Source organism: Haliaeetus leucocephalus, unplaced genomic scaffold (assembly GCF_000737465.1).
Source record: "Haliaeetus leucocephalus isolate CR32 unplaced genomic scaffold, Haliaeetus_leucocephalus-4.0 Scaffold495, whole genome shotgun sequence".
In the NCBI taxonomy this organism is placed as follows: Eukaryota; Metazoa; Chordata; class Aves; order Accipitriformes; family Accipitridae; genus Haliaeetus; species Haliaeetus leucocephalus.
Window position 1 is genome coordinate 7,607,636 of NW_010972931.1, and position 12,110 is coordinate 7,619,745.

The 12,110-nt window shown below is 44.0% G+C and overlaps 1 protein-coding gene across 1 annotated transcript in view; it reads left to right on the plus strand.

The window, feature by feature from the left end:
* The window catches only part of AFF3 (AF4/FMR2 family, member 3), a 312,420-nt gene that overhangs the window by 225,894 nt on the left and 74,416 nt on the right, over positions 1-12,110 (plus strand). The window contains exon 11 of the mRNA XM_010575812.1: positions 9,931-9,971. Coding sequence (XP_010574114.1) covers positions 9,931-9,971 — 41 coding nt within the window. The remainder of the gene's footprint in view (positions 1-9,930; positions 9,972-12,110) is intronic.

The following is a 12,110-nucleotide window of genomic DNA, read 5'->3' on the forward strand; positions in this document are numbered from 1 at the left end:
CCTGTTGTTGCAAGAGGACAAAAGTCCATCTACGTGGTCAATGGCAATTGGTGTGGCCATGTCCCTATGTAAACAGCATTAGGAAATTATTTGGTTTTTTAAGTCATAAAATCATGTTTCATTTCTTCAGTGGTAGCCAGAAACAAGTGAGAAAGAAAGTATGTCAAAATAATCTTTTTAATAATGTGTAGGACTTTTCCCTCTCACTTCTGGATGTGGACTGACAAATCAACAAAAACATTAAAATTATCCTGAAGTGAACGGTCATGCATCCACCTTCTTCCAGAAGGAATAGTTTTTTAGTAGAGTCTTTATAAGCACTACTTCTGCATATGAAATGTAATATTCTAGCTGATTTGAAGCCATCTGTAATGAATTTTGAAACAAATTGAAAAAGGGGCAAAGCAGATACAAGCTTTCCTTCCATAAGACCTCCTCTGTTAGGACGGCACTTTCTGAAGTCGAAGATCAGCCAAGCAGAGAGCAGAGTCAGGTACATCTAGAGAGAAGAAATATATTGGGAAAATTATAACACGCCACTGCATAGCCCTGTTCATCATTAGAACTATTTTTAGGCAGTGCTAATTGCATTCACATATGCCATGTCCAAATATTTTAACCACATTAAATCATTTTAGTGTTGTGCTCCCTTTTATTCACCTCTTCATCAGTGCAATACTTGATGCTTGATCAGAAGGGAAAATGACTGAAAAAGGAGATGAGAACACTCAGCCCTGGAAAAAAAAGCACAGAGCCTGCATCATTGCTGCAAATGAATTTCTCTCTAAAAAAATGCCCTGATAAACTTGGGCAAAAAATATCTTTCTGATGAGAAGTTTCTCACTCCACTGAGCACAGGAAACTTATTACATGAAGTCTGGTCACATGCGAGTCTGACTGCAACCAAAACTGCACAAAGCAGAGATAAGCAAAAGTGGAAAAATTAAGTTTTGGGTTAAGGAATAGCTGGAACTTCAGGTGGTTTTGTACTTAATCCAAAGGCTCTGCTCAGCCCTCTGTCACTATAACGTGAGTGCTTTTTTAGACCAGTGGAATAGCCACAGTAAGAGCCTTACTTAACTCGGGTAAGTCCATTATTTCCTGTGTATTAGAGAAGCAATCCTTTTGGTATCCAACTCAACTAAAATCCGGAGTAAGATTTAAGCCAGCTGAGCCAAGCTTTTTTTTGTGGTTTGCCAGCTCTGATTTTAAAATCTCTGTGACATCTAAATTTGCACTTCCACAAGGCATGACAAGAAGACCAAGATTGCCTCACTGAAACTGTCAGATGAAACAAAATAAGAGCTCAGTCTTGCCCTGCCAAACTTGGCTCACATCACTGCCTATCTTACAAAATCAAATTCAATGTCTGGCATGCAATGGCAGGCAGGATCAAGCTCTAAATTTGAATGCCACCACCATGAATGACAGTGAAAAAGCCTAGAGATCAGATTGGCTCTTGGACATGCACAAAATTTGGGAAAATTCAAACACGGCACTCTGATCTCCATGCACATCAGAAGCAAAACTCTAAAAATAGACTGGAAAATAAACGTAAAATACAAGGGCATCTTCCTTGTCTCTTCGTGTGGAAGCCGTGACTACGCTGTTTTAGCTCTAGTAAATCTCCAAAGCCTGCCCTTTTCCACTGGTGTCACCTTTTTCCAAGTCTAACAGTTTCTCTCTGTATCTACTGTAACTTCCCTAACCCCACCTTCTTGAAACCTTTGGTTGGTGTTTTTTCCCCTTGTGACTGGAAGTACTGTACGAACGTCTGTTTTAACTGGTGTGGCAACATGTCCCGATGCAATCAATTCAGCAGTGTCGGCTAATTTAGGGTATAAAGAAGGATTAGGCCCCACACGTCCAAGCTGGCTTCCCTTTGTCCCTGTCTCCTGTGAGCCCTTCATCCCACGTGCTGCTCCTCCTGCCGCAGAGAGCCCCGGCTGAAGCCAGCCACCGTCCCTGGGTCTTTGCCCCGCTCAAGCGTGGCCACGACGCATCTGTTTGCCTTCAGGCAAGTTCATTCCAGTGTGCCTGTAAGAGAACGGTTAAATAACCGGCAGTCACAAATAATTTAGAGCACAAATTAGTGTCGTTTGTAATATTGCAGCTATTAAAGGCTGTAAGAGGAGAACATACCCCGCTTGCATCTCCCTCACACACACATGCACGCATGCATGCACGCACATGAACACAGACTCCCAGCCCCTCTAGGAGCTGCCTGTTGCTCTCTGCAAGGCGGAATGTCAAGCTCACTTCGCTCCCCTTGGCCATTCAGCTGAGGCTGGGGTGGTGTCAGTGTCAGGAGCTGTGTTGAAGGAGACGTGGCGCACAGAGATGGATGACAGCAGAAACAGAGAAAGAGGCAGCTGAGAGCATGTCAGAAAACAAAAGGAACATGAAAAGGGAAAGGGATTAAGGGAATAAAAAAGAAATGAATGAAGAAAATAAATTGGAGGGGGAAAGGACATTATGTAGGGAGTAGCAGCTATACGAGGACATGATGAGAAATAAGGAAAAAGACCCAGCAGCCAATCCATCAAAACTAGCATTTAAGAAAAAGGACTGGGGATCCATTGCTACAATTTCTTCTGCATCTAGGATGAAATCTCTCTCCTTTGAAGTCAACGGGAGTTTAGCCACTGATTTCAATCAACTTAGGATGTTATCCCCCATCTTCTTTTTTATTTCCTAGCACAATCCAAGCAGATACTTGGGTAGTAGCAAATGCATCATAGTCGATTGGCATAGCACCTCCCTGGGCAGAGTTACCACCATTTTGGGAATGCAGGCTTGTATTTCCCCTATTTTCACATATACGGGCTTTTAGAAAAATTCTACTTTAATTTCTGAGCTTTCAAACTTCCCAGTAAATCTTGTAAAGCTTGCAGCACAAAACTGACATTTTTTGCCTGCCATATCCTAAGTGTAAGCAGCACTTCAACCAAGTTACCATTTCCTGGATAAGGCAACTACTCCTGTAGAGACAGAGGAGGTTTTTCCAAGGTGACCACTGCTTCGCTTGCAATGACTGAGACCTTCCTCCAGTGTCACTGAAAATTAACCATTTTATTAATGTAAAGTACCAAGGACTTTCCTTTTGCTCGTCTCCGCTGAAAAAGATTGAAGTTAACTCATCTGCGTTGAAACCCTGCATCATTGTTGGGGCCAGACTGCAGGAGAAATCTGAACAGATGCAGGACAGAAGATTCAACATTTAGAGATATATAAAATTCTCTGTATGGTTAATACCCATGCTGATTATACAGCAATTTGGAGATCCAAATCGCTTAACAAGTATTAACTACTTAATACAATGCCCCTGAGAGGTATTTAGATAGAGCTAAGCAAGAATTATTATCTCTGTAGAATTGACAGGGAGACTGAGACTGAGATGTGGCTTGTTTGAAGCCGCATGGCAAGTCAGCTGCAAAGCCAGGATTAGCGCTTGGGTCTTTCACTCCCAGGTGCCATGTTCAAGTCACTAGATTGCGCTGCCCCTGAAGATTAATAAGGATTAATGGACAAAGGAGAGGAGAAAGAACAATGTACACCAGAAATATAATAATGAAACTCCAGGGTGAAAAATGAATACTGAGGTGTTGAAAGGCCTGGAGAAATCATGAAATCCAGAAAGGGTTTTATAGTTTCTTAAAAGACGTGGTTCTGATGATAACCAACTCCAAAAGGGGAAGGAAGGGAGACCCTTTTAATTCTTACAGCCTGTAAATCTTAAATAAATATCAACTGGACAGTGAAAATCACATTCACACATTTATATTGCAAATTTACAGAGAAACACTCAAGCTGCAGATTACAAGTGATTTTAAATCCCTCAGAAATCCACATTGGAAAGCAATCCTCAAACAAAGCCCCTAGGAACAGTGAGGAGTACAGAATAATGCAGTGAGAGAAGGCACATTAGGAATCACTAATGATAAATTGACTGACCTGAGCATCTCGGACAACTTTTTGTGGCCACAAAACATTCACAGGCATCTAAACAGGGCACGTCTGTAGGTGCAAGAGGGTTTCATTACCTCTGTTTTGAGCCCTGATGAGAGCATCATTGCAACCCTGTGCAGCTCTGCACTTTTCAAGGAGAATACTGAAAACTGAAGAGGGTTTCAAGACGAGGGAGAAGGATGCCGAACAGGTTTGGAAAACATGCCTTGGAGTGAAGGATATCGACACAATGAACTGAGCTTGTCTGGAGCAGGGCTGGTGGCTGGCTTGATCACAGTCTGTAAACACCTGCACAGGGAGAGGAGCTGTGAGGCTGGAAGGCAGCTCCGTCTCACAGGCAAAGGTATAATGTCTAGCACAAGAACGTGCCTATAAACAGTTGGACTAAACTCACATCTTAACACAGAAGGTGAAAAACTGTGTTTGTGGTTGGACTGCCATGGGTTCGCCATAAGAGGATTATCCAGAAGTTTTGCTCTAGGTCCACAACAGCTCCCAGATCTGAAGCAGAAAAAAAGCTCTAGAGAGCCCTGTGGCCCAAGTTATGGGATGCAGTCAGGTTGTGCCCTTCACAAAGTTTTCTTCCTGGCTTCACTAGTTTAGGAATAAACTGCATTTAAGCTAAAAACAAACAAAACCTTTGGAAATTAAAACAGAATCAACATGGAAGACATACGAAGAGTGAAACGTGAAAGATGACAGATATAAAAGTATTTGTTCTGGTCTGGTTCCCAAATGGCAGTATATAGTAGTGACATCTTTCCTTAACCCTGGCTTGGAGAAAGTGCATCTACAGCTCACTAACTGCAGTCCAATACAGGGTGACATCCAGCAGTCTGGGTGGTTGCTAATACGGGAGATGCTGACTTAGAGCATAAATGGTTCACTGCACAGTTCCAGGGCAACACCTACCACCCAAGGAAGACAAAGAAGATGCTCTGGAAGCAATGCAATTTACTCATGCACAGGTAGTACATACATTTCACCAAAGAAATGGTTCAAATTCTCACCTTGTGTACACCTGCGCCATCTCAGTGAAGTCTCTGGTATAACTGGTGTAACTCCATACAATTGCTGTAACTGAGCTCTCTCGTGATAACAGCAATTAATCCACAGGACAGGAAAAATGGAAAGCAAAATGTCTGAATCTGCCAATGGTCAATTCATTGGCTTTTATTTGCCAAAGTGTGCTGTGGGTGAGGTATAGGAAAATGCATCCACACTCAGCCTGCAGTGCCTCCAAGACACTCTTCCAAGCCCATCAGAACATTGTTAGGTAGTTCTCATTTGCTTCTTATCCAAAAACGCTTGCAAGCCCAGCAGTTTATGAAGCAATTCTGTTCCAAACAGATTTAAAAAAGAAAAGGAAAAAAAAGGGGGGGAGGTGCGGATTTCTGGGGACCACTCCTAACAGTCCTGTGTCTCCAGCTCAATAGCTGTATTCAACCCGTTCTGCTCACTGCTCAGTCCCAATTACAATGAACTAGCTCACTGCTCAGTCCCAATTACAATGAAAGTATTTAATTTCCTCTTTGATTTCCCTTCAACAACAGATTGCAACTTGTGACACTTCAAGTAATTTTGGTAGCTCATTTAACACACGCTGAAACCTGAATATCTGCTGATTATGTTCCCAAGCTCTAGCTCATTGCAATAAAGGATGGAGAAAGGAGATGCAATCTCTGGAGATTGAGAACCTGAACATGATTACTGCTGGCTGAAAACTTGTTTTGTCCCAGTAGTCTTGGGGTACAGCTAGAATCTTTCGTGAATGATTAATGAACTATAGGCAGATCAATGAAACTGTGCCTTAAATGTATCTGTAACCAACTCAGATGGGGGTCGAAGAAGTCTAACCAGCCTTGCAACTCTTGATGTAGTGAAACAGAGTAATTCATCTCATTTACTGTGGCTGGTTCCTCTAGCCCATGTACCTGAGTCACCTAAGTGATTTTTTTTTTCCCTTCCCTGCTTCCTACTCAGCATTAAAGTTATTATGTGGTGGGCTGGCCTCCAATGTCCGTGTTCATATGGAGGAGAACCTTCCTCCAGCAGTAACCCCACTGATTCCAAGAACTGAAAATTCAGGATTATACTCATTACTGGTGAACACGCTCAGTCACTTATCAAGAGAATATTAAGCTTCCCATAAAGCACTTTTTAGTGGTAAATCTTGGAGATCTTTAAATTCCATCAGCAATATCAAACTTCAAAATTATTTCTTATCCCTAATTTCTATAACCAGCATACTCACTTTCGGGAATAATAAAGACTGTAGAACATATTCTCGTCTTTCTTGATGGATGACTACTTGGCCTCAGTAAAGTTGTTAGCGATGTAAAATAAAATGCAAATTAAATAGCACAATCAAAATCAAGCTATTAAAAAAATAGTCATGCAGGCAGTATATGATACTAAGTACCACCCTTTTGCTTACATTGTTACATACATAATACCAGCATATTAGAAACATAATAAATCACAGAAAGCTGTTTCCATAGCTGGGAGTTTCTCGAACTGTGGGTCATGACCCTCCTTGGGGATCCAAGAATAAGTTTGAATGGGGTCACAAAAAAACTGTTAGCGAGAAGCAAGGGCAGATATTTCCCCCTAAGTTGAGCAGCCCAGTCCTCTAGCAGGGGAACAAGAGAGCAGACTGTAATTAGTGGCTGCAAGTATTTATACTTGCTAGGGAACTGCTAACTACCTTTAATTACAACAGCTCACTTTCTCTAGGAGAGGGGAGCAATATAGGCTCGAATTAAAATTGCCGGATAGCTGCTAACTGCCTTTCATTGCAGGCAATAGATTTGTTTCTCCAGGGAGGAAGAATAAACTTGTGACTGGATCTTATTCCCCCATCATTTAGAAATGGGGCCATTACCAACTTAGGGGGTCACACAAATATGCAATCAAACACAGTTGTATTTTCACAGTGTAAGAAAAAAATCAATAGTCTTATTTACAGAATGTGCGACCACCAAGCAAAGAGTGAAGTACCCCATGCGATCTGCATTGCGTCCGAAGAAGGATGTTTATTAAAGGGCTTAAAATGAGAGGCTAATTGAAAAAGTAGAATGATCTCACTGAAAAGCACTTGTACATTTCTCTCTGCTGCCCTGCCTGTCATCTGAACCCACTTTCTTGCCCAGAAGGGATCACCTTTTCAAAGCTGTCAGCAACTGGGTGTACCAAGATGGAAACTGAAGATTGGCGCTTGCGGCTACGGTCCGGCACCACATGGCCTGGCTGGGTTACCACACCAAACAGGTCAAGGCAAGAGTCCTTTTCTCTTCCCTCTTGAAGGCAGCTTTCATCAAGACTGGAAGAGAAAGTATCCAGGTCTTCTCCTTCTCTCAAAATTAGGGATTTTAGGGAAATACAAGAGTGATATGTACCCCACATCCCCATGTTATGGGCTTAGTGTCACCAAAGTCCATGTTTTCTTTCTTGAGGTCTCTATAAGGTCCATGAGGCCTGTGGCTACAGAGCAGCTTGTCTCCTTCACTGCCTTCTGGCTACTGCAGCCACCATGTTATCCTGCTCCAGGAGTGCTCTGCAGCTCCCCAGAAGGGAATGAGAGCGATGGCGGGTGAAAGTAACATGTCACTGGTGGACATGCCCTTATCTTAGCAGCAAAGGTCTCTGCTGCGTGCTGCCCTCACGGTCCCGTTCCCATTCTCACACTGCATCCTGCGATGTGACACCCTCTCCCTGGGGAAGCAGCTCAGAAAAGGGACCCAGGTTACAAAGAACCTGGGGAAAAAGAAAGAAAAGAAAAAAAGAAGGAAAAAAAAAAGAAGGAAAAGTGTTATTTTTCAGCTGGATCAGTTTTCCAACCTGTTGAATTGCGCAACCACATGAGCACTTGTGGTGACCTGAGCCAAGGGCGGGAAACTTTAGAAGTGGCTTGAACAGCACTGCCATGTAGTGGCTGCTTCTGAGGGAAAGACTAGCCCTGGCTGCTGGTGGGAGAGAAGGAGAGGTGACCTGAATGGTGTCTACACAACTTGGCCATGGAAAAGGGCTCTGATAGTGAGAGGAGGCTCCTGAGTTTTGCAGGCAAAGGCATAACAGGGCGCAGGCCTCAGCATTGAAGCTGGGCAGCTTGAAACTCAAAATGGACATACCTTCCTGCTAGTGAGGGTGATCAGGCATGGGAGGAGATGAACTTGTGTTGGCCTGGGGCATTAAAGAGGAGATTAAGCCGTAAGACATTCTTAAACCCAAGGGTTGGGTCTCTCCTGCATTTGTGTGCAAGAAGTGGGATGAAATTGTCATAACGAGCCCCTTGCAGAGGAAAGAATAAAAATGGTGCCAGCCCACTGGACCGGAGAGCGGCTGCTCCCCTTAAAGCCTGCCCCGTACCCAGTGGCCTGGATGGCACTGTATCCAAAGGGCATGCAAATAGAATGACGTACTGGAGACAGTAAAAAATATCAAGACTGTCCATATTATTTTTCTAACACTAAACCCAGCATGTTCATGCCATGGGCATACTCTCACTGAGCTGCTGAGACTTTCCCAGCCCTTCCCACGGGTTCTTTGCCCACTGCAGAAAGTCAACACTGGAGGAGAAAAACCCTCCTGCGAGACATGCCACCTTGTCTGCTGACAATTTGGTGTGTGATACACGGGAAACTACTTCCCAGGGAACCCAGGAGGCACAAGTTATTCCAGAAAGTTCAGAAATCCTGCTTCCAAAATCAAGTAGAAACTCTTTCCAAAGTGTTTCTGTACTCCTTTCAGATCTGCAGCGATCTGCTCAGGGGATCGTTTCACACCTTTCTGTGAAATGCTCCATAACTGCAACTGCAAGTCAGGTTTTATCAAGTTTTTCTTTGCAGCCTGTCAGCAGCATTTTGACTAGCCAGAAGGGTTACCTCCATGCTCTCTGGTGCTGCACGGCATACCTGCAAGCCATGTGGCTTGTCCAGGGATGGGGATGCAGCCCCCAGCAGCCTGAGAAGCCAGGGAGAATGGTTTCAAAACATATTTACTGGTAACTGCAAAGAGAAAATTGATGTTGAATTCCCTGCCCCTTGACTGTCCATACTGCTTAGCCTTGTGTGCCTTCTGTGCCAGGTGAGGCACAGCCTGGACAGGTACGGCTGGGAAGGTGACGCACTGGGCAGCTCCAAGTAGAATGGAGGCTTTAAAGTAGATTTTCAAAACATTATGGATTTCATCTTTGCTTAGCAGCTGGTTACTGTGCCAAAGCCATGAATCACACCACTTGAAGTGATTGAAGGAGGGGAAAGAATAATAATAATAAAGTGGCAAACTAGCTCAGGGATAGGCTTGGGAGTCCTATTAAACTTGAGAGGCTACAATTTCTATTCCCAGACCTGCTGGTTAACACAAGAACAAGCACCATGCTTCCCCACCCCATCCAAAGTGTTGTACTAGGCAAAAACTGAGGAGCAAACCAGCAACAGGTCAATCCTGTACTGTGTAGTCAAAAGTTGCCAGCAGATTAACGTGGCAGCGCTCATGAAAAGTCTGCAGCAGCTCTGGCAAGCTTTGCAAAATTTATATTTATAGCTACGGGTTTCATCGCAAAAGGAACCAAATACGTGATGTTTGTTTCTGTGGAAGAATGGGAGGAGACTAATGGTAAAGGAGAGGGAGTGGGAGTGTGGAAACGGGGAGAGGGGAAGGCAGAGAACCGAGCCCTGCTGAGTTTTCAGGGACCCGCAGAAAAAATCATCTAGAGTAGTTCAGACCTCAAATACCGTGCGGTGCTTTGACAATCTTCTGGTTTATGGCATACTTAACAAAGTGTTCTTACATTTACTAGGCTGGAATGTCCATTTGACTATAGACTCTCTGCTACTTTGCTCGTACTTTAACATTTTGGACACGTGACAAAAATGTGTGTAACGCATTTTTTAAAGTGTTGATTGTGCTCGTAATTTTCAAGTCAGAATATAAAATAAACATCTCTGCCCTTTCTTCCAGCAGGCAGCACAGAGATCTGCTCTCCGCGTTCTATCTGACAGGTACATTTTGTCATTTTTATGAACTATAAATTGCTTTATGAAACGTTGAGCCCTATTTATTGTGGCATATAACTCATAATCGGATTTTGTCCCCAAAGTATCTGTGAACTGGGATGTTAAACATTTTGCATGCTTGGATTTGTCATGCATGTGTAGAGTTTATTACTGCAAAAATCACAGTCTTGTTGTATTTCATACAGAGTATGCAGAATCCCTTGTTGTGATACCAAACGAGAGATAAGAAACTTACTGGAGAAGGCGTGAATGATGCAGTAAAGTCTGAGCTTTAGAGTTTGCTGAGATATACCTGAGCTCATTTTTCAGCAATAAGTACTTCATTTATTCCGAGATGTTCTCTTCTGACTTTTTCCAAATCTTTTCCCTGGGAATTACTCTTCTTTTGATGAGATTCTCTGTACGTTTTATGCACAAAAACAATGCCCTTTTTTTACCCCTTAAGTTTTGAGGAATTGGTATTTTGGAGGAATTTAATTCATTTTTTCACTACTTCTGGAACTGCAGCAGTGCTCCAGGCAGATAAGCAGGGGACCAAATCCTTAGACAGTGTTCAGGTTTTACTCAGCCCTTTTTCAAGCAAAAATCCATTAACTTCAATGGGAAACTTGCCCAAGTGAGGAATTCAGGATTTGGGCCATAGTAAATGTTATAGTTGGGCTGTAGGTCTGCACAGGTATTTACCTTAAATGACTTTTATGAAAGAGGATTGATTGAAATATAAGGTAGCTTTCTAAGATGGTCCTGATTTCTTTTCCAGTTTTGGGAACAGGGGGAGGGAAGGGGGAGGAGAGACTGTACATTTTAGTGCCTGTGAAAAAGAACTAGCAGATTTACATTTATCCACAAATGAGGTACTGTGTCATGCAGGCTGACACAGAGTAAATTTCCCCATGCCTTGTTGGCAGCCCCCTCTGCTCTGTCTGGCCCCCCGCCCCCCGCCTCCCTGGGAATAAGCAGTAATTGACTCTGGAAGCCAGCTCAGGCCAGGATTTCTCCAGAGCAGAGCCTGTCACTTAGGCTGAATTATATGTTGTGCATGGATGAATAACATTTCTCTCTGCTCAGGGGCTAAGACCGCCAAAATTATCGACCTTCCCCCTCCACCCAAGTTTCCAAACACCATTTTGTTTAGAATTTTTTTCACCCCCTTAAGGAAAAAAATTCCCTGAGTGAAATGTATGGGATGCGGGTGAAATCGCTGATGTGGTTGTAGGGCACACAAGTATTTGCTGTAACTGGGACAAATGCAAAAAGAAAGAGGAGCCAGACTCAGCATTATGCCCCTCTCTCTGGAGGTGTGCAAGCTCGCCCCGAGGCAAAGCAGCCTTTGCACTTGGGGGGACAATACCGTGACCAAAGGAAACATGGCGGGGGGGGGTGTCTCAGCATCCTTCCCCTAGGCTGAATGAGGAACATTCCTGCAGGAGTGCCCCTGGAGGTAGTTAATAAGCCCCAAACCCTGCAGTGCGCTTTCTGTCTCCCCTAGAAAGAAAAGTGGCAGTGATGGATAGATGGTCCCTACCTCATCGGGGGTGGTGAGGGAGCTGGGCGCAGGCTGCCCTCATCCTCAGGGCAAAAGGGCTTAAATGTTGCCTGTGACACCTCGGATTTAGTATTTATGATCAGATATTCCCCTCTCTGCCCCTAAAAGCATGCCTGGAGATTACAGCTTTCCCACCTGCTCTGCAAACGTTTGGCTGCCGGAGCACCCTGCTCCCCTCCTTCCGGAGGGGGTGCTGGGAAGGCCATGGGTGCACCCGGGGGGGGGGTCTCTGCTGCCTGTAACCTCAGTGCAGCGAGTGAACAGGAGGGCAGGGGGCCAAAAACCCACACTGTGATGGCAGATTCTGTCTAGTCTTGGCTAAAGTGAGGATGCCTGTGATATTGCTGCTCATTACTTGTGTCCCAGTAGCAACTAAGAGCTCCTGGTCACACACGAGCACTTCCCAGCACCAAGGGAGATGGCAGCTTAAATAAAGCTCTTAGTAATTTTGCCCATTATTTTTTTTGAAAAACGTTCTCCAGCAGTTCTTGTTGCAGTTTTTGCTTTCACGTTCTGTTAAATAGGTAACAGTTAGCTAAACTGAAAGGGCCGGGGGGGGGGGGGGGGCGGCGGGGATT